General features: G+C 51.6%; 1 protein-coding gene and 1 long non-coding RNA gene across 2 annotated transcripts; one reads left to right on the top strand and one right to left on the bottom strand.

The window, feature by feature from the left end:
* Positions 1-2,331: 2,331 nt before the first annotated feature.
* LOC130037856 (uncharacterized) lies at positions 2,332-6,626 on the bottom strand. The gene is made up of 4 exons (XR_008794497.1): positions 6,529-6,626; positions 6,386-6,441; positions 6,213-6,300; positions 2,332-2,709 (listed from the first exon to the last, which is right to left on the bottom strand). It is a non-coding gene; the product is annotated as an uncharacterized LOC130037856 (long non-coding RNA).
* Positions 6,627-6,653: 27 nt separating this feature from the next.
* Positions 6,654-14,770, top strand: CCDC51 (coiled-coil domain containing 51). Its single transcript, XM_056129823.1, has 4 exons — positions 6,654-6,739; positions 11,457-11,766; positions 12,958-13,122; positions 13,723-14,770. Exons 2-4 carry the CDS (start codon positions 11,482-11,484, stop codon positions 14,476-14,478), a joined length of 1,206 nt encoding a protein of 401 aa, XP_055985798.1. The 5' UTR covers positions 6,654-6,739; positions 11,457-11,481; the 3' UTR covers positions 14,479-14,770.
* The last annotated feature ends 2,613 nt before the right edge of the window (positions 14,771-17,383 follow it).

The raw sequence follows: 17,383 nt of genomic DNA, 5'->3' as shown, positions 1-17,383 counted from the left end.
ATGATTAACAGCCTGAAGTCTTGAACACCTGAGCTTAGTTTTTTTCCCCCCTTTTCTTTTTGGGTCACACCCAGAGACATTCAGGGGTTACTCCTGGCTTTGCACTCAGGAATTATTCTTGGTGGTGCTTGGGGGACCATATGGGATGCCAGGGATTGAATGTGGGTCGGCCGCGTGCAAGGCAAATGCCCTACCCGCTATACTATCATTCTGGCCCCAAGAGCTTAGTTTAAGACTAGCAGACTCTGATCGTTGCCCAAATAGAGTGCATAAGTCTTTGTTTTGTTTTGGGGGTCTCACCTGGTGGTGCTCAGGGATTACTCCTGGTGGCTCCGGTGGACCACATATGGTGCTGGAGATCAAACCCAGGTGGGCTGCATGCAAGGCAAGCACCCTACCAGTTCTGGACCCAGAATGCTTAAGTCTTAATTGGAGTAGTAGGGTCTGTTGTAAAGAGACAGCACTGTACTTCATTTGACAGGAGGGATTAGGTTTCATCCAATTAAAAAAAAAAGCAGTGCTTGTTCTTGGGGACAATATGTTGGCTGACCCTCAGAAAGTTGGTTCTCTAGGGGGTTGGAGCGATAGCACAGTGGGTAGGGCATTTGCCTTGCACATGACTGACCCAGGTTTAATTCCCAGCATCCCCATATGGTCCCCCGAGCACCACCAGGAGTGATTCCTGCGTGCATGAGCCAGGAGTAACCCTGTGCATCACCGGCTGAAAGAAAAGAAAGTTGGTTCTCAGGACAGGGTTGTGTGCTGGCAGGCAAGGCCACTTAGGGTGAGCCTAAAGTCCAAAGAATATGCTGCTGGCGGTGCGACATTCCAGGAAATCAAAGCAGATTGGTTTTAATTTTAACCAATTTACATTAGTTATAACAGGTTTCAAGCTATCAGAATTTTTTCCAGTTTGTTTATTCCCTCCTCTCTCCGTTTTTTTTTTTTTTTTTTTTTTTTTTGGCTATGCCAGGGATCAAACTCATACCCTCAAACAGCTCTATTTCAGAGTTACATTCCAGAGCCTAGAATTCCTTGAGTCTCTCAATCTCCAGAAGGCCCTAGGAACTACTGTTAACATTCAACCCCATGCTGCACGGGCCCATCAGTGCTGCGGTCCACCATGGCCATCCTGGCAGGACTTAGGGACCATGCAGTTCCAGAAATTGAACCCAGAGCCTTTGTATTCCAGGCATACAGTACTTCTCTGGTTCTATTATTTTGTTTGTGGGCCACACTGAGCAGACCTCTTTTTGTGATGCTCAGAGCTGGCAGTGGTATGGCTTGAAATTGCTCGCAGTGCCAGGAATGGGAGACAGTAGGGCTGCTCAATTCACATAGGGCACCTGGAACTTAAACTGATCAGTGCTAGGTAGGCAGTATTCCTCTGGGTCACTTTGTCAGTTTTGCCTTAACAAAATCTCAAAGGAGTTCCCAGAGCACTTCATAGAAAATGTTATTTTCATTAACATTATCCTTCATTTCTTTGTTTTTTGGGATCACCGTTGTCTGTGCTTAGGGACTACTCATGATTCTGCTCAGGAGTGAGCCCAGGGATCAAACTGGGGTCTGTCACATGCACAGCAAATAAACCTCTTAAGCCCCGTACAAGTCACATGACTCTGGGTGTCAAGTGGAGATTAATCTGTAGGGAAGTCAGGGAAGGTGCAGTAGACAAATTTGGATGTGTATGCCATGATCCAGTAAGGAATGATTGGGTTAAAATGGGGGTGGTGTTAGGGCTGGAGGGATAGCACAGTGGGTAGGACATTTGCCTTGCACATGGCTGACCTGGGTTTGAACCCCGGTGCCCCAGATGGTCTCCTGAATACTGCCAGGAATGATCACTGAGCGCAGCCAGGAGTAAGCCCTTGAGTACCACTGGGTATGGCCCAAAAACAAAAATAAAAGGAATGGGGGTGGAATTAGCACTGGAGTAAGTATACAAGAGCTAGAAATAATTCTGCTGATGAAGTATTAGGCACTGAAACCTAGCAGGGATCTTTTGAACCTCCAGTGGAAGTGCAGACCATGTGGGCTTTGAGGTAGACTTGGGTCTTAAGATCCTTTTAGGAATATCCTTTCTACAGCCTTATTCCTCTCACAAGAAGTATTTTTTTCATCCTGCTCCTCCTAAGAGAAACACCTTGACAACAAGAACTATTCATTGTATATGCCCAGTCTGCACATACAAGACTCCTTATATGAAGAATAAACCTTAGAATAAATGGCAACAGAATGTCAAAACCAGAGTGGATTTCTTTACAAAGTATATATTATTCCACTTACCTCACATGTTCTGTTTGGTATACAACCACACAAAAACAAAGCTGTTTCAAATGAGTTGGTTTAATTTCAGATGGTACAGAATAAGGGATAGACCAAACACTTGAGAAAAGTACACTTTGGCAGGATTCTGGGCTAGGTTTACTGACTTCACAGCTACCATAAAAATAGCTGAGAACCAGAGAACCAGAGAATGAGCAACCTTATGAATTCTTTTTCTTCTTTTTTTTTTTTAAATTTTTCTACAGAAGTTTATTCTTAAGTGTACAACAGGTTCCAAAAACACTTCATCCTAGGTACTGCTGGCAACTGAGGTTACGCAGAGAATCCAGATGTTTAACCAGTAATAGAATTAAAGATCACCATTATCTTCAGCACATGGAACAGCTCACTTTTTGCCAGATTTCTTAATTCCACCAGTGGCTACAAAAGGAAAAAGTTTCCAGTTAGGGAAAAACTTACAGTCCCGGGCCCCAGTGTATAAAGCTTGACTCCGGTATTGCACATTCTTTTCGACACAAGCATGCACAGGGCTCTATTAATGTTGTCTATTCTAGGCAAAAGCAGAATGAGGCAGGTGCACAAAAGTCCTGATCTGATTTACACTGTTGTGCACATCATAGACTGGCTCTTTAATTCATATCACCTATCAACCTGCTATAGAGGTAATGAAGTCTTCATTGTTCAAAGCCAGAACTCCAAGCTAAATAGTTTGACTTTCCAGTTCATATCCTCAATTTTGGGGGTGGGGAGACAGAGGCACCCAAGTAGTGCACAGGAGGTCCCAGGAACCACTCTTGGCAGCCAACCTAGGCTGAGAGTTCAACACTAGAGCCCAGCAGTGCTAAAGGGACCATGTGGTACAAGGGATCAAACTCAGGGTCTTACATATGCCCTGGGCCCATAGCTATTCCCCCAGTCCCACAAATCCTTCTTTAAAAAGAAAATGGTGCTAGGGATCAAATCCAAGACCTCATGTGCACAAGGCAATTGTTTTGTCACTGAGCTCCACCCCTGTCTCCTACAAGTCCGTATTTCTTTTCTTTTTTTTGGTGGTGGTGGGTGCACACCCAGCATGCACTCAATAATTACTCCTGGGGAACTTGGACTTGGGCAACCATATGGGATTCAGAGAATCAAACATGGGTTTGCTGTGTTCAAGCAAATGCCCTAATGATTGGACTATCTCTCCTCCCCCTAGTTCATATTAACTCACATGCACACACACAACACACACATTTTCTCTCTCTGACTATATGGGCTGGACAGAATACACAATGGGTCAGGTGCTTGCCCTTTATCCCGCTGATGACAGTTTGAATCCATGGCAAGGCCATGTAAGGCTCTATAGATAAGCCCCCACACTCATATCCAGATAATTCAGAGGACTCATGCTTTGTGTGGGGAAAAACTGGATTCAATCCTCAGTGACTCAGTTTTCTTAGCACCACTGGTTGTGGCTCAAAAATCAGAACAAAACAAACACCAAAAATGCCTATATATTGGCACACAATAGGTAGAAAGCTGTAAAATTAAGTATGACTATACTAAAGACCAAAAAAGGTAGTTAAAAAAAATCTTTATGGGGCCAGAGTGATAGTACTGTGGGGAGGGCACTTGTCTAGCACATGGCTGACCTAGGTTCAACTCCCCGCACTTCATACGGTACCTGGAGCCCATCAGGAGTGATCCCAGAGGAGAGTCAGTGCTTGAGCACTGCTGGGTATGGTCCCAAAATAAATGAATCTTTTTGAAAAAGTAGCTTAGGAATAGAGACAGATAGATAGACAGTACAGCAGATAGGGCCCTTGCCTTGCCTTCCTGCAACCTGGGTTTGATCCCTGTCATCCCACTGGTCCCCAAGCATGGCCAGGATCAATTTCTGAGTGCAGAGCCAGGAGTTTCCCTGAGCACTGCTGGGTATGGGCAAAAACTGAAGCATTAGAATTTAAAAGTTGATATGGAGCAGAAGTGACAGTACAGTGGACTGGGTACTTGCTTTGTACAGGCTGACCTGAGTTCTATCCTGAGCATCCTAGAGTCCCCTGAATACCACCAGAAGTGATCCCTGAGCACAAAGCCGAAAATAAACCTTGAGCATAGCCAGGTGTGGCTCAAAACTCAAATACAACAAAAAGTAGATGATGCTCTGAGAAAATAGTATAAAATTTTACTAAGGGTTAATTTTCTTTCTATACACAAGCACAAATAAATGGAAGGTGCAAAGTATCTTGCACCATTCTTGTTTTGGGGCCACACCTGGCAAAGCTTAGGAGTTATTGGTGGCTCTGCCCTCAGGAATTACTCCCAGTAGGCTTACGGGGGGTGGGGTAGACCATATGGAATGCGAGGGATCACTCCCGGCCCCTTGTATCTTTCTTAAAACAAGCAACAAGAATCCTGGCACTTTGGAAAACTCTTGAGTTAGAAATCATTTTTTTTCAATTTGATTTATTTATTTTGCTTTTTGGGTCACACCTGGCGATGCACAGGGGTTACTCCTGGCTCTGCACTCAGAAATTACTCCTGGCGGTGCTGGGGGACCATATGGGATGCCGGGAATCGAACCCGGGTCAGCCACGTGGAAGGCAAATGCCCCACTCACTGTGCTATCACTCCAGCCCCATTGAGTTAGAAATCTTGCAAAGTCCTGATTAACTTATACCATGCCACCCTCCACAGCCCCAGTATGGCTCACAGTAATGGAGCAGAACAAGTCATTAAGGGGAAAAGAGAATTCTTTTTGTGAATTAATTAACTGTCTCAGAAGCACAAAGTATTATACAATGTTACCACAGTTCAAACAAAAATAATACCCAGAAAGAAATCTGTTACAAAAAATCTTTTTGTAATACCAAGTCCTCTTAGATTCTAGGAAGAGACAGAATAGAGGGTGATTAGGGGGCGAGAGAAATAATAGTACAGTGGGTAAGGCACTTGCCTACCTGGGTTCAATACCTTACCCAGGTTCAATAGTGGCCTTGGCATACGGTACCCCAAGCCAGGATTTATCCCTGAATACACAGTCAGGAGTAACCCCTGAGCAATACCAGGTGTAGCCCCCCCAAAACAAACAAAAAAATAATTAGGTTGAAAAAAGCACAAAGGGACTCCAGCAACTCTTTGGCTAGAGCCATGCTTTCTCTGTTTGCATGCAGGAACCCTGTTTTCTACCACAGCATGGTCCCTCAGCAACTCTAGGAGCTAACTTCACCTCACCATACTGAGTGTAGCACCACAGAAGATTGTGGGGAAGGCATATAGTGGAACAGCAAAACAAAGAGTCTGGACATTATCCTTCAAGTCTGTCAGCACCCAAAAGTAATAAAGTTAAATAAAAATTTGTGGGAGAATCCCCAGCAGTGCATGAGATTCTGGTACTAGACCCCAGAGCCCCTGAGCAAGCTATGCTGACATTCCAGACCTTTTGCGCCATCTCCCAGGTCCCAGTATTCACTGGATTTAACATGAGTAGCAAGTAAATAATTGTGACGGCTGGGGCCAGAGCGATACAGTACAGCGGGGGTAGGGCGTTTGCCTTGCAGGCGGAGGACCCAGGTACAATCCCTAGCATCCCATATTGTCCCCCAAGCATGGCCAGGAGATTCCTGAGTGCAGAGCCTGTCGCACGGCCGGGTGTGACCCCAAAACAAAATAAAATATACAGCAAAAAAAAGTATTGGTTTCGCGTGAAATGTGTGCGCCTTGAGTTAACTTCTCTGCGGTCACTTCTGAAGCTTCCTTAAAGAAGGGGTGCACGGACTGCCCAAGAGACAGGCAGACTTTGTTTCCAGACCTGATCTGGCTCCAGCCCCCTTCTCGTTGCTGGGAGCACCGCGCTGATCACTGGCTGGCCGGCCGGGTGGCCGGCCGCCACGGCGCCCCGGCGAGCACCCCCGCGCACGCCAGATCCGGCCCTCACTCACCCAGGGGGCCCTTCCCCGCGGCCTTGGCTTTCAGTTCCTCGAGTTTCTTCTGCTCTTCCTTCTGTTTCTGCTTGAATGCCTTATCTTCCTAGAGAGAGACAGAGCGGGGTAAGAGCGGGCGGGATTCCCAGCCCTACGCGCCCGTCCACGCCCCGGCCGGCGCCTGCCCTCACCTCGTCCATTTCCTTGGCCTGTTTCTTCGGTTGCTTCAGGGGCTTCTTCTTGCCACCTGCGGACGAACACCCGCACGCTCAAGCCCGGGCTCCGGCGCGTCCCACCCCGTCCCCCACCGTCCACTCCTGCCCCGGCCACTCACCTTCGCGGCCGGACATGGCGCCTGCCGCCCCTCGCCCGGGCTCTGCCACAGGAAGCGGAGAGCGGCAGCTCGGCGCGCGCTCGCTGATTGGCTCCCAACCAGGAAGTGGCACTCCCGGAAGCGGCCCCGGGAGGCGGGCGCGAGAGGGTCAGAGGTGAGCTGAGTGGCAGGCGCTGTTTTGGGACTTCGGCTTCGGCGCCGGGCGCGCCAGGTAAAGAGGAGGAGGGTCGTGAGGCGAGGGGAGGGTCCGGAAGCCGGGACGGTGCTTTACCGGAAGGCGCCGGGACTGGAAAGGCGCCCGGGGAAAGCGTTGCAGGTAGAAGGAAGGGCAAGAGCAGAGGTCTTCCGAGGAACCTTTGCCGCATTCCTGGAGCCGAGGAAGGCACAGCGTGGCCAGGAGATGCGAGAGAGGTCGCGGAGTGGGAAAGGGCTAGAGCACATGAACCTAGAGCTTTGCAGACCACCGGAGGGAGTTTAGGTTTGTGATCCAGGATGTGACTTTTTGCAAATTCTGTGTATTCACCCACTCTACACTTTTTTGCTCATATATGATGTTAATAGACTTTCATACATATGTATGGTGAACAAAAAGTGTCAGCCTTGGCAATACTGAAGTCCTCATGAACTGTAACCAAAGTAAATGAAATGCATGTCATAGGTCATGGGAAGTGTGTGCGCGCGCAGAAAATTAGGTAATAAGGCAGAGATAGTGGGTAAGGAGTTGCCGATGGATGGGATGATACTGAAACAGTATACTTGGATCAGCAGTTCACAGAGAGTGAACAGTTCTCTATCAGAAGACAGAACAGGTAATGAGGCAGGATAGCTTTCGGATGTTCAGCAACATCAAGAAGGTTCATGCAAAATTTATGAGTTGAACTGTGTTAAGCTGACTTTCATCAGCAACATGTTTATTAAATCATTACATTGTACATCTTAGACTCAGTGAAACTGGGGCAAAGGTGCACATGATGAACAAGGGTGGGAAAGAGACTAGTGGGTGATGAGGTCAGAGAAGAATGAGTCAGGAGGCAGATGCCCTGTAAGCCATAGGAAAGTATTTAGGCTTTTACCTTGGAGAAATGAGGAACTGTTGCAGGCTTTGAGCACAGCGGTGGGATCTGGCATGCTTTTGAGTGGACACTGGTTGCTTTCAGACATGGCACAGATTGATAAATAGACCATAGGTGCTAGTGTGGAATCTGGGAGACTTGTTTGGTGGCAAGTTTCTAAAGGAAGTGACAGTAACTAATGGACTATGACGTGAGAAAAAAAGTTCAGTGAGGGGTGAATAAGACTTTTGGCCTTGTGAGGTCATGGTGTTTCTATAAGTCAAGATGAAGGTTGTGGAACAAACAACTTTGGGGCTTGGGGGCAGGGAAATAAGGTCCCTTTTAGCATTTCAAGCAGAGATATGGATGGATTGACAGATCAGTGGACCTGAAATCCAGAGGAGTGAACCGAGCCATAATCAATACAGTTTTTCTCTCTTTTCTTTTTCTGTTTTTTGGGCCACACCCAGCAATGCTCAGAGATTACTCCTGGCTCTGCTCAGAAGTCACTCCTGGTAATTCACGGGGCACCATATGGGATGCTGGGCATCAAACCTAAGTCAGCTGCATGCAAGGCAAGAACCCAACCTGCTGTCCTTTCACTTCCAACCCTATTGATTATTTTTCGTTCTTTCTTTTTTATTTTTATTGTGATGCTAGGGATCAAACTCAGAGCACCACACATATATGGATGCTCTCTATCACTGATCAACATCCTCTGTCCAGCAAAAGCTGAATTGAGATACTTGGCAAGTAATTCACCTGTTTACTATGTGAAGTCAGTGGTTTTGCTTCAACATTCACAATGTTTTGCAGCCATCACTGCAACATGGTCGATTTTAGAACATTTCCCAGGTGGTTTTAGAGCCAGGGGACTGTATGGGAGGAGACAGAAGACTGAACCCTGAGCCTCTGGTAGAAATGGGGAGATGAGTGGGAACTGGATGCACCTTGCACCTTTCAAGGAGGGAACTGTTCCAAGGGATGGACTGCAGACAGGGTGAGTGTCTGAGGACTGAGAACTGATTATTGGGTTTAGCAATGTGGAGATGATGTAAACAAAAGCCATTCTAGTGACCTGTTGGGAGTGAAGAATAGATTAGAGAGGGTTTAACAAAATGGGAAGAGGGACTGGAGATGGTTGGATACTGGTTGTTGGGGAGGTTGATTCCAGATCGAAATTAAGAAGTGGAGCAGAAGTTGGGGGACAGTAGACACTCTGATGACTGGTGATCAGTGACTGATGATTAATGAGTGATTGTGGGGTGGGGAGAGGACTTGGTACCTGGGGCATAGCTTAGTCTTCCTTGTAACATAAATTCTTCATCCTGAGGATCAGGAGGAAAAGATGGAAAGGGGACAGATACTACAGGAAGGTGTAGTGGGGGTACTTTTCCAGTTTCTTGTATTTTTCTGGCCAAGCGAAGTAAGTTATTAATTAAAAGTGAGGATGGATATGGAGGGATTGTACAGCAGGTAAGGCACGTGGCTAACATGGATTTGATCCCCAGCACCCTATATGGTTCCCAGAGCCCCACCAGGAGTAAACTCTGAGTAACGCTGGGTGTGGCCATGACAAAGAGAGTGTTGGATGGGGGTGTGGCCCAGTGGCCTCCTTATGCCTGGCCCCACATTAGACTTGATGTACTGTGTGGTTCCTGTGCATTGGGTGAGGGGTACCGCTGAGCAGCACCTGATGTGACCCCAACACTAAAACAAAATACAAACAAAAGGATGTTGAAAGCTGCAGAGAAACTGAAGCAATCTGAACAGCACCTGCGGGATCTGGCAGGAGTTTTGAGAGGCCTGGGAGAGCAACCTGGGTTGAGTAGGATCAAGAATGAGGGGGCCTGGGAAAAAGCGACAGCCCCAGTGACACTTCTGTATGGGGCATTGCCAAGGGAAGTGGGCACTGTGTTTGGCAGGGCCTCCAAGCTCTGCACTTTGCTTAGATGAGGGGGGTCATTGTGCAGGATTGTTGTAGGTCACAGCTTGGGTGCAGGGTCTTGGGGCTTGCCTGACTCTTGCCATTCAACTGGTGTGTGTGTCTGTGTCAGTGTATGTCTGTGTGTCTGTGTATGTGTGCTCCTTTGGGCTCCTTTGGGCCTCCTTAAGGGGAGCCAGGGATCCCATGCAGTGCCACAGTTTAGAATCAGTTGCAGGGATGTTCCCTCCCATGTCTCTGTTCTGGCCATTTTGCCCAAGAGGCATTTCCGTATTCAACTTTGTTTTCATGGACCTGAGTTTGTCCCAGTGGGCAGGATGGGGAGGGGGCTAAGGTTCTGTGAGCAGGTCTCTGCATTGGCCCAGGAAGCCCCTTTCCTGGTAGCTGGCAAGCCTGCAGTCTCCTGCCTTGTCTCCCTGTTCTTTGTGCTCTTGTCTTTCTGGCTATTCCGCCATTTGGCCACAGGGTGTCACTCTAGCAGATAGAGCTGGTAGAGAGAGGTGCAGGTGGTGAGTTGGGTGGGGGTGGGGGTGGGGTGCTGTTAATCAGAGGAGGGTACAGCTGGTCCAGATTTGCCCAGCATGGGTCACTGGGCCTCACTCTAGGTCCTTAGCAGTCACTGCTGCTCCCGTACTGGGGCAGGGCCTGACTGGATAATGGGAAGCTGACTCCCTGTGTTGTTAAGGAAATGATCTGGAGGCAGTAGGCGTTGGGGCCCACACATCAAAGCCAAGCGGGGAAAGAAGAGATTAAAGAAACCTAACCTGTTGAGCAGTGACTTAAATGGGAAAGGAGGGACTCAGCTTCAGGAGGGTGAGAAATGTGAGACTAGGGTTGGTAGCTAAGTCTGACTCAGGCAGAAGAAGGGCTGGTGTGAGCCTGTGAGCCTGAGAGGAGCTCTGAGGAGGTGCTTGTTCTTTTGTGCCCTCCTCAGCCCCCTGAAATGCCTTCTCAAAGGAGAGCTGAGGAAGGAAATTTCTATCTTGGGCTTGAAGGACTTATGCTCTCAAACTTCATTTTCGGTTTGTGGGCCACACCCTGCAGTGCTGGAGATAAAGCAAACCTGGGGTTCCAACGGGCGAAGCAAAGCGTGCACTCCCGCCCTTGGAGCACGTCCCAGCCCTCCTGGAGCTTAACTGAAACTGCTTCCCAGTATTGAGGCAGCCTTCAGGTCACTGACTCGGAAGTTGATTTTGAGAGGTGGTTTTTTGTTTTTGGAGGCCATACCCAGCAATGCTCAGGTGTTTCTCCTAGCTTTGCATTTGGGGATCACTTCTGGCGGTGCTCGGAGCACCATATGGGATGCCGTGGATCAAACCTGGGTTGACCGCATGCAGGGCAAGTGCCTTACCTAGCCCTGTTCTGTTTTGAGAGTCTTTTGCTGAAACTTTCCCTGAAATCCCCTCAGTGACACAGTTCTCCTTGGAATCTTTATGTGTCTTTTTGGGACTTTGGCAGCAAAGATACAATTTGCTTTGTTTTGTTTTGTTTTTTGGGGCACCACACCCAGTGATGCTTAGGGGTTACTCCTGGTCTGCACTCACAAATTACTCCTGACAATGCTCAGGGGACCATAGGGGGTGCCAGAGATCAAACCTGGGTTGGCCACATGCAGAGGCCCTATCTGCTCTACTATCGCTCTGGCCCTAGCAAAGATACAACTTCGACATTAGAGAACTGGTACCAGGATTCTCATTTGAGCCATAGCAGAATCGGGGAAGGGTGCGGAGTAAGGAAGGGGTGGGGGGTGGCTTGAATGAGAATCCTGGTTCTTTCCCATTCAGTTTCATTGCCCAAGAGCTTGGGGGTGGGGGTCAGGGGGCCGCTGGCTGCAGGCCAGAAATCATGCTGTTCAGAACCATCGTGGGCCTGGGAACCTGACGTGACAGCCTTCCCACTGTGAGCTGATCTGTCTGGTGTCCCCCCTGCAGGTTTCCCCATGACGGGGTGCAGCCCATGTTCAGCATGCAGCACGTTGTGGGTGCATCCCCGGGTCTGGTGCGAAGAGGCCTCCTTGGCAGGGACCTTGTTGTGACCAGGACTTTCTGCAGCCCAGGCTCGAGCCAGCCCAGAGAGAAACGGCCCGAGGAGGTACTCTACAGCCGCCTGTCAGCACTGGGCAGGACCGTGGGGCGCAGCTTTCAACAACGAGTGTCCTCCACAGCCAAGATCTGGTGGGACAGATATGAAGAGTTTGTTGGACTCAATGAGGTTCGAGAGGCTCAGGGAAATGTGACTGAGGTGAGAAGGGATGTGGGCCGGTGTCCTGACATGGGAAGATCTGCCAACTGAGGAAACTTACGGCCCTTTAATGGGATGGTGAGAGCTGGAGTGGGAAGCGGGGACTCAGGAGACAGCGCCGAGGCTCTCAGGAGTGCAGTGTCCACCACTTGTCCAGAGGCCCATGGTTTAGAATGTACTTGACCCCACCACCATCTGGGATGAGCTGCTTTTCAGCCACTGCATCTTCAAACTCCTCCACAGTAAACTTGGTCAGGCCCCAGAGCCAGAGAGATAGTACAGTGGGTTGGGCACTGGTCTTGCATGTGGCCAGTGATCTCACTGAGGTGGCGTGATCTCACTGAGGTGGGGTGGGTGGCGGGAATTGGCTTGTTTTTCACCAGAGAACCTGGCTTCTGTACATGGCAGCACCGAGGATGTCCTGGGTCAGGCTCTCTGTGGAACTGAAGACAGTGGCTGTGTTTCACTAGTTGCTGACCATTTCTGTCCATCTTGTTAGGGCCTGCAGATGCCCTGGCAGCACTGGGGGCAGGTGGTTAGAGGGGTCTGGAGCAGGCATCCCAGGGCCCTCAAGACTGTTGGGAAGACCAGGACACTGAGAACTGCGCTGTGGAGGAGAGCTGCCCGCAGAGGCTGTGTTCTCAGAAGTGCACTCTGCCACTCCTGTTTCCATTCTGTCCTAGGCACAGAGCAGGGTATGGAGGCAAGAAGAGCCTGGGGGTCAGCGGGAGGCCCCCAAGGCCCACTGCTTGGAGGTGACGCAGCTTGGGCTGACCTGGGGTTTCTGCGTCTGTGAAGGAGGCTGTAGCAGTGATGCCTCTCACGGCACTGTGTGGGGCAGAAGGAAGGTGACACACCTGCATCAGCTTAAGAACATGCTCCTCGGGCTGTCAGTGGGTTGGTGTTCAGCACGTACCAGGTCTGGTGCATTGTTAGCTATTTCCAGATTTCCCCAGGGCGTCTTATTTCTGCATGAATGCATAAATCCACCGGCTCTGACAGGCGTAGCCTGGGGCACTTAGAGGACCTCTGGGAGATCCAAGACAACGGAGCTGAGGGGCTTTATTTCCACCCTCTGCACTCAGGGCCCCGTGGCCTCTTCTCAGCAGCCAGCAGCCACCTTGGGAAAAGAGTTGAGCCCAAGTGCATGCAGAGGAAAGGGGCTGCTCACCTCTGTTCTTTTTTCTGCAGGCAGAGAAAGTGTTCATGGTGGCTCGAGGCCTTGTCCGAGAGGCTCGGGAAGACTTGGAAGCTCAGCAGGCCAAGCTGAAGGAGGTGAGGGACCGCTTGGACCGCATCTCCCGGGATGACAACCAATACCTGGAGCTGGCCACCCTGGAGCACAGAATGCTACAGGTAGGCTTGGCGGGGTGGGGGGAGACCCTTAATGGTCTGCTGGTTAAAAAGTAATGTAGGGGGTGCACCAGGAGCTCCTACCAAGCAGATGGGTTCCAGAAGCAAGGTGTATCAAAGTGCCAGAGGGCATATCCACTGCCATTCTTTTTATTTTTCCTTTTTGGGCCATACCCAGTGATGCTCAGGAGTTATTCCTGGCTCTGCACTCAGGAATGAGTTCTGACAGTACTGGGGGACCAGATGGGATGCTGGGGATTGAACCCGGGTTGGCCACGTGCAAGGCAAACACCCTCCCTACTCTACTATCACTGTCCTAGGCACTGCCCTTCTGATAGACACAGCCTACAGACAGTGGTCAGACCTAAGACTGCTTGGGAAGGACTGCAGGTCTTTGTAAGCATGCCCACTTCCTTCACATTCCATTGATGGGGTTTGTGCTGCTTCACAGCCCACGTGTTTCTGGAACACCTACTCTGTGCCAGGCATGAGCCTGAGCCTCAGGGTCCTAGTGGTGGACGTTGCTGGTGGCGACAGTGCTACACAGTGGCTACAGTGGCTACAGTCAGGTGGCTGCCGTCTGACACAGTTTTGCTCCTGCAGGAGGAGAAGAGGCTTCGTGCGGCCCACATACGTGCCGAAGACTCTGAGCGAGAGAAGTTCTCCCTCTTTTCTGCGGCCGTGAGGGAAAGTCACGAGAAGGAGCGCACGCGGGCTGAGAGGACCAAGAACTGGTCGCTCATCGGCTCGGTCCTGGGGGCTCTGATCGGTGTGGTGGGTTCCACCTACGTGAACCGTGTGCGGCTGCAGGAGCTGAAAGCCTTACTTCTGGAGGCGCAGAAGGGGCCAGTGAGCCTCCAGGAGGCCATCCGAGAACAGGCTTCCAGCTACTCTCTGCAGCAGAAGGACCTCCATGACCTCATGCTTGATCTGAGGGGCCTGGTACAGGCCGGACCCGGGCAGAGCTCAGGGTCCCAGGCAGGTACTTCCCCCACCCGAGACAGAGACACAGATGTCCTTTCAGCCGCCTTGAAAGAGCAGCTCAGTCATTCCAGACAGGTTCATTCATGTCTCGAGGGTTTACGAGAGCAGCTTCATGACTTGGAAAAGACTTTAAGCCACACAGCTGGGGCGGTGCAGCTCGCAAAGGCTGCAGCACACCCGGGCCTGGTTGAGCCTGCAGATGGGGCTCTGCCTGGCTCTTTGCTGGAGCACGGGAGTGTGATCCTGGCACTGGCGGACGTGGAGCAGAGGCTCGAAGCCCAGGTCAACAGAAACACTGTCTACAGCACAATGGTCACCTGCCTGGCATTTGTGGCCACGCTGCCTGTGCTCTACATCCTGTTCAAGGCCAGCTAACCTCTGGAGCCTTCTCCAGAGAGTTTAAGAAATAGGCGTAGATGTGGATTTAATTAGATCCCAGCAATGGAGTAAACCTGTGGGGTGCACACCACTCTTTGGGGGTGCTCTGAATCTGAGCACCATCTGCTATGGCTTGTCAGCTGATACACTTTGCTTTTTAGCCAACTCTAATTTATATTAATTATCAAAACTTTGTGCTGGTGTTCAATTAAAATCCCTTTGCATTTGTATCGAAAGTAATTTCTATCAGTTTGAATTCGACCATTGAAGGTTGAGATTTTGGACTTGAGGGTCGGGCCTGGGGTTTGTGTAATTGCTCCCCCTGGTTCCTCCCTCCTTTCTGTCTCAGTCCTGTCCTTGGTTCAGGGCCTATTTGGGATACACTCACCCGTGGAGCCTGGATTTTCATTTTGATTCCCGGCCATCCGTTCACCCAGTCCTCTCTGTTGCTTGGCAGGGGGGCTGTGAGTGGAGCCCAGTCTGCTGCCCATCATGGTTACAGTGGCTGCTGTCTCTCTTCCACATCACTTTCTCTGCTGTGGTAGGGAGAATCTGATGCTGGCGCTGAAAGTGAGCAGAGGGGGTAGAGAGAGAGGACTTGGGGGAATGGTTGATAAATGTTACTGGGGACATAATTATAGGGATGGATGGGTAATCTGGATTCCTGGTGCAGACTGCATTGGGCAGCATTGGTCTACCTGGATTGGGGTGCATATCCTTCCCCCTACACATCCTCCAGCCTCGAGGTGGCCTTGGAAGGCCCAAACAGCCCACAGGCAGGGTGGACATTGAGACAGTGATGGGGAGGGGCCTCTCAGAGCGATGAGGTGCTGTGAGGTTTAGAGGCAGACTGTCCGAAGAACTTCTGACCTCTTTTCAGAGAGGAACAGCCACCTTTGACCTCCAGCACTAAGTGGCCATGGGTGAGTTTGGCCTTGAGTAAACAAGAACAGTGGGAGGCACTCTGTGCTCCAGCTGGTGTGTGGCCTGGCGAAGGAGAATTTACCTTTCAGAGCCTTCCAGACTCTGATCAGGGAGCCTGGGGAGCCAGAAGTGCTTCCTATGAAGGACCGTCTCTTCTTGAAGTCCATGCTGAGGGCATGACCCAAGTGGCCCTGGGGATGCTACGAGCTTCTGCAATAGTGCAAATGGAGTGACTCATTTTTGCATTGCATTTGTATCCGGACATGGTGTGGGGATGGGATGAACTTGTGCCAGAAAGGCTCACACTCCTGACAGGAAGGAGACAGAGTATCTGTAGAGATAGGGGGTGCTGTGGGGCTTGGGAGGCCCAGGTCTCTCTGCTCTCTGGTGGGTAGAATCCCTGAATGGGGATGCACTTGAGTGCATGGGGGGCAGGAATGCACAGGCAGCAGGGGCAGGAAACGGAGGAAGGGAGGGAGAAGAGGAGGGAGAGAGAGTGATAGCGAGAGGGACCTGGGCCTCATTGACTGGGCTGAGGGGGTGATGGATGTAGGTGTGGAGCATAACCTTGGAGGATCCAAATTCCAGATTGGCAGGCATGACTTCTATGTCAGAGGGCAGGGAAAGTGCACGGGAGCAGGAATGGGAGGTGCAGTGTGACCAGGCCAGGTCCTGGAAAAGGGATGGGTGGAGGACAAGGAATTTAAGGGAGAACTTGAAAGCCAGATGAAAGTGAAGGGAGGTTCTTGAGTCAGTGAGATGGGAAGAAAATGTCTGGTCTTCTCATACTAAACTCCGTGTGAATGACCTGAGCCTTTTGGCTCTGCACCTCTGAGCCCTGTGAAGCTCTGGTGGCTTCCAAGGTATAGTATATATCACACATTTTGCGACTCAGGAGGCTGTCTGAATTGCCTTGAACTGAAGTTCTCAGACTCTGAATGGAAGGGCCAAGCAGGGGCTGTTGGCAGTCTGCAGGCCTGTCTGTGAAGGGTCCAGCAAAGGGCACAGCGGGGCCTCGGCAGACAACCCTTTTGCCCAGCGGTTCCTCCCAGAGAAGGCCCAGGTATGTGCCAGTGAGGGGAGTCCAGACTTGCCCAAGGCTTCCCAGCTTGGGGTGGGTCCCATTTTAAACCTGGGAGGAAAGGAAAGAAATGCACCTCACTTCTGCAGCCCGCCTGCCCTCCTCAAACGGCCGCCAGAGCTTTGGTATCACCCCCACTCGCCGGTGAGCAAATAGTTTGTGTATTTGTGTGAGGGGGCAGGGATGGTCAGGTTACTGGCTTGGGGATGGCGCAAACCCAGGCCCAGCCCCCAAAGCCAGGCGTGCTCGTCCTGCACAGCGAGATGGGGGGCGGGGTGGGGGGCCGGAAGGAGGGCTTGGTTATTGGGGAGTCCTGGGGGGAGGGGCGTTGGGGAGAAACTAGGCGTCTAAGAGCCCAGGTAAAGTTGGAGAAAGAGGAACCCCACTGGCAGTCAGATCTCGGAAGGGACCTGGGGACAGCGCGGGGCGGGGGTGGTGGCTAGCGAACAGGCCGGGCAGGTAAGGGGGCTGGGTCCCACGGGGCGCGCGCGGGACCGCGATCGCGGGGCGAGACCTCCGCCCGCAGCCCGCTGCCTTCCCATCCCCGGAGGGCTCCCCCAGTCGGGTTGCCGCGCGCGGCGCTCAGGTGAGGCTCGCGGGGCGGGGCGGCGCGGGGCGGGGCGGGGTGCGGCGCCCCCCGGCCCCCTCGCGGCCGCGACCCGCGTTGCCGTGGCGACCCCGCGAGGGCGGGGCGCAGTCCCCCGCCCGCGGCCAGCGCGGGCCCCGGGGGGCTGGAATGCGGGGTCCCGGGCGGCGCGGGGCGGCGCGGCCGGCTCTGGCGGCGGCTTCCGGCCGGGCTGGGCGGCGGGCGGGGGGAGGGCGGCCCGGCGGGCGCGGGGGGCAGGCGCGGAGCCGGCCCGGCCGGCGCGGCTTTGTCTCCTTTGTTCGCGGCCGTGG

The sequence above is a fragment of the Sorex fumeus genome, unplaced genomic scaffold (assembly GCF_029834395.1).
Source record: "Sorex fumeus unplaced genomic scaffold, SorFum_2.1 ptg000072l, whole genome shotgun sequence".
Classification (NCBI taxonomy): domain Eukaryota; kingdom Metazoa; phylum Chordata; class Mammalia; order Eulipotyphla; family Soricidae; genus Sorex; species Sorex fumeus.
The sequence above is the reverse complement of the archived record's forward strand: the minus strand, read 5'-3'. Positions and strand labels throughout refer to the sequence as shown.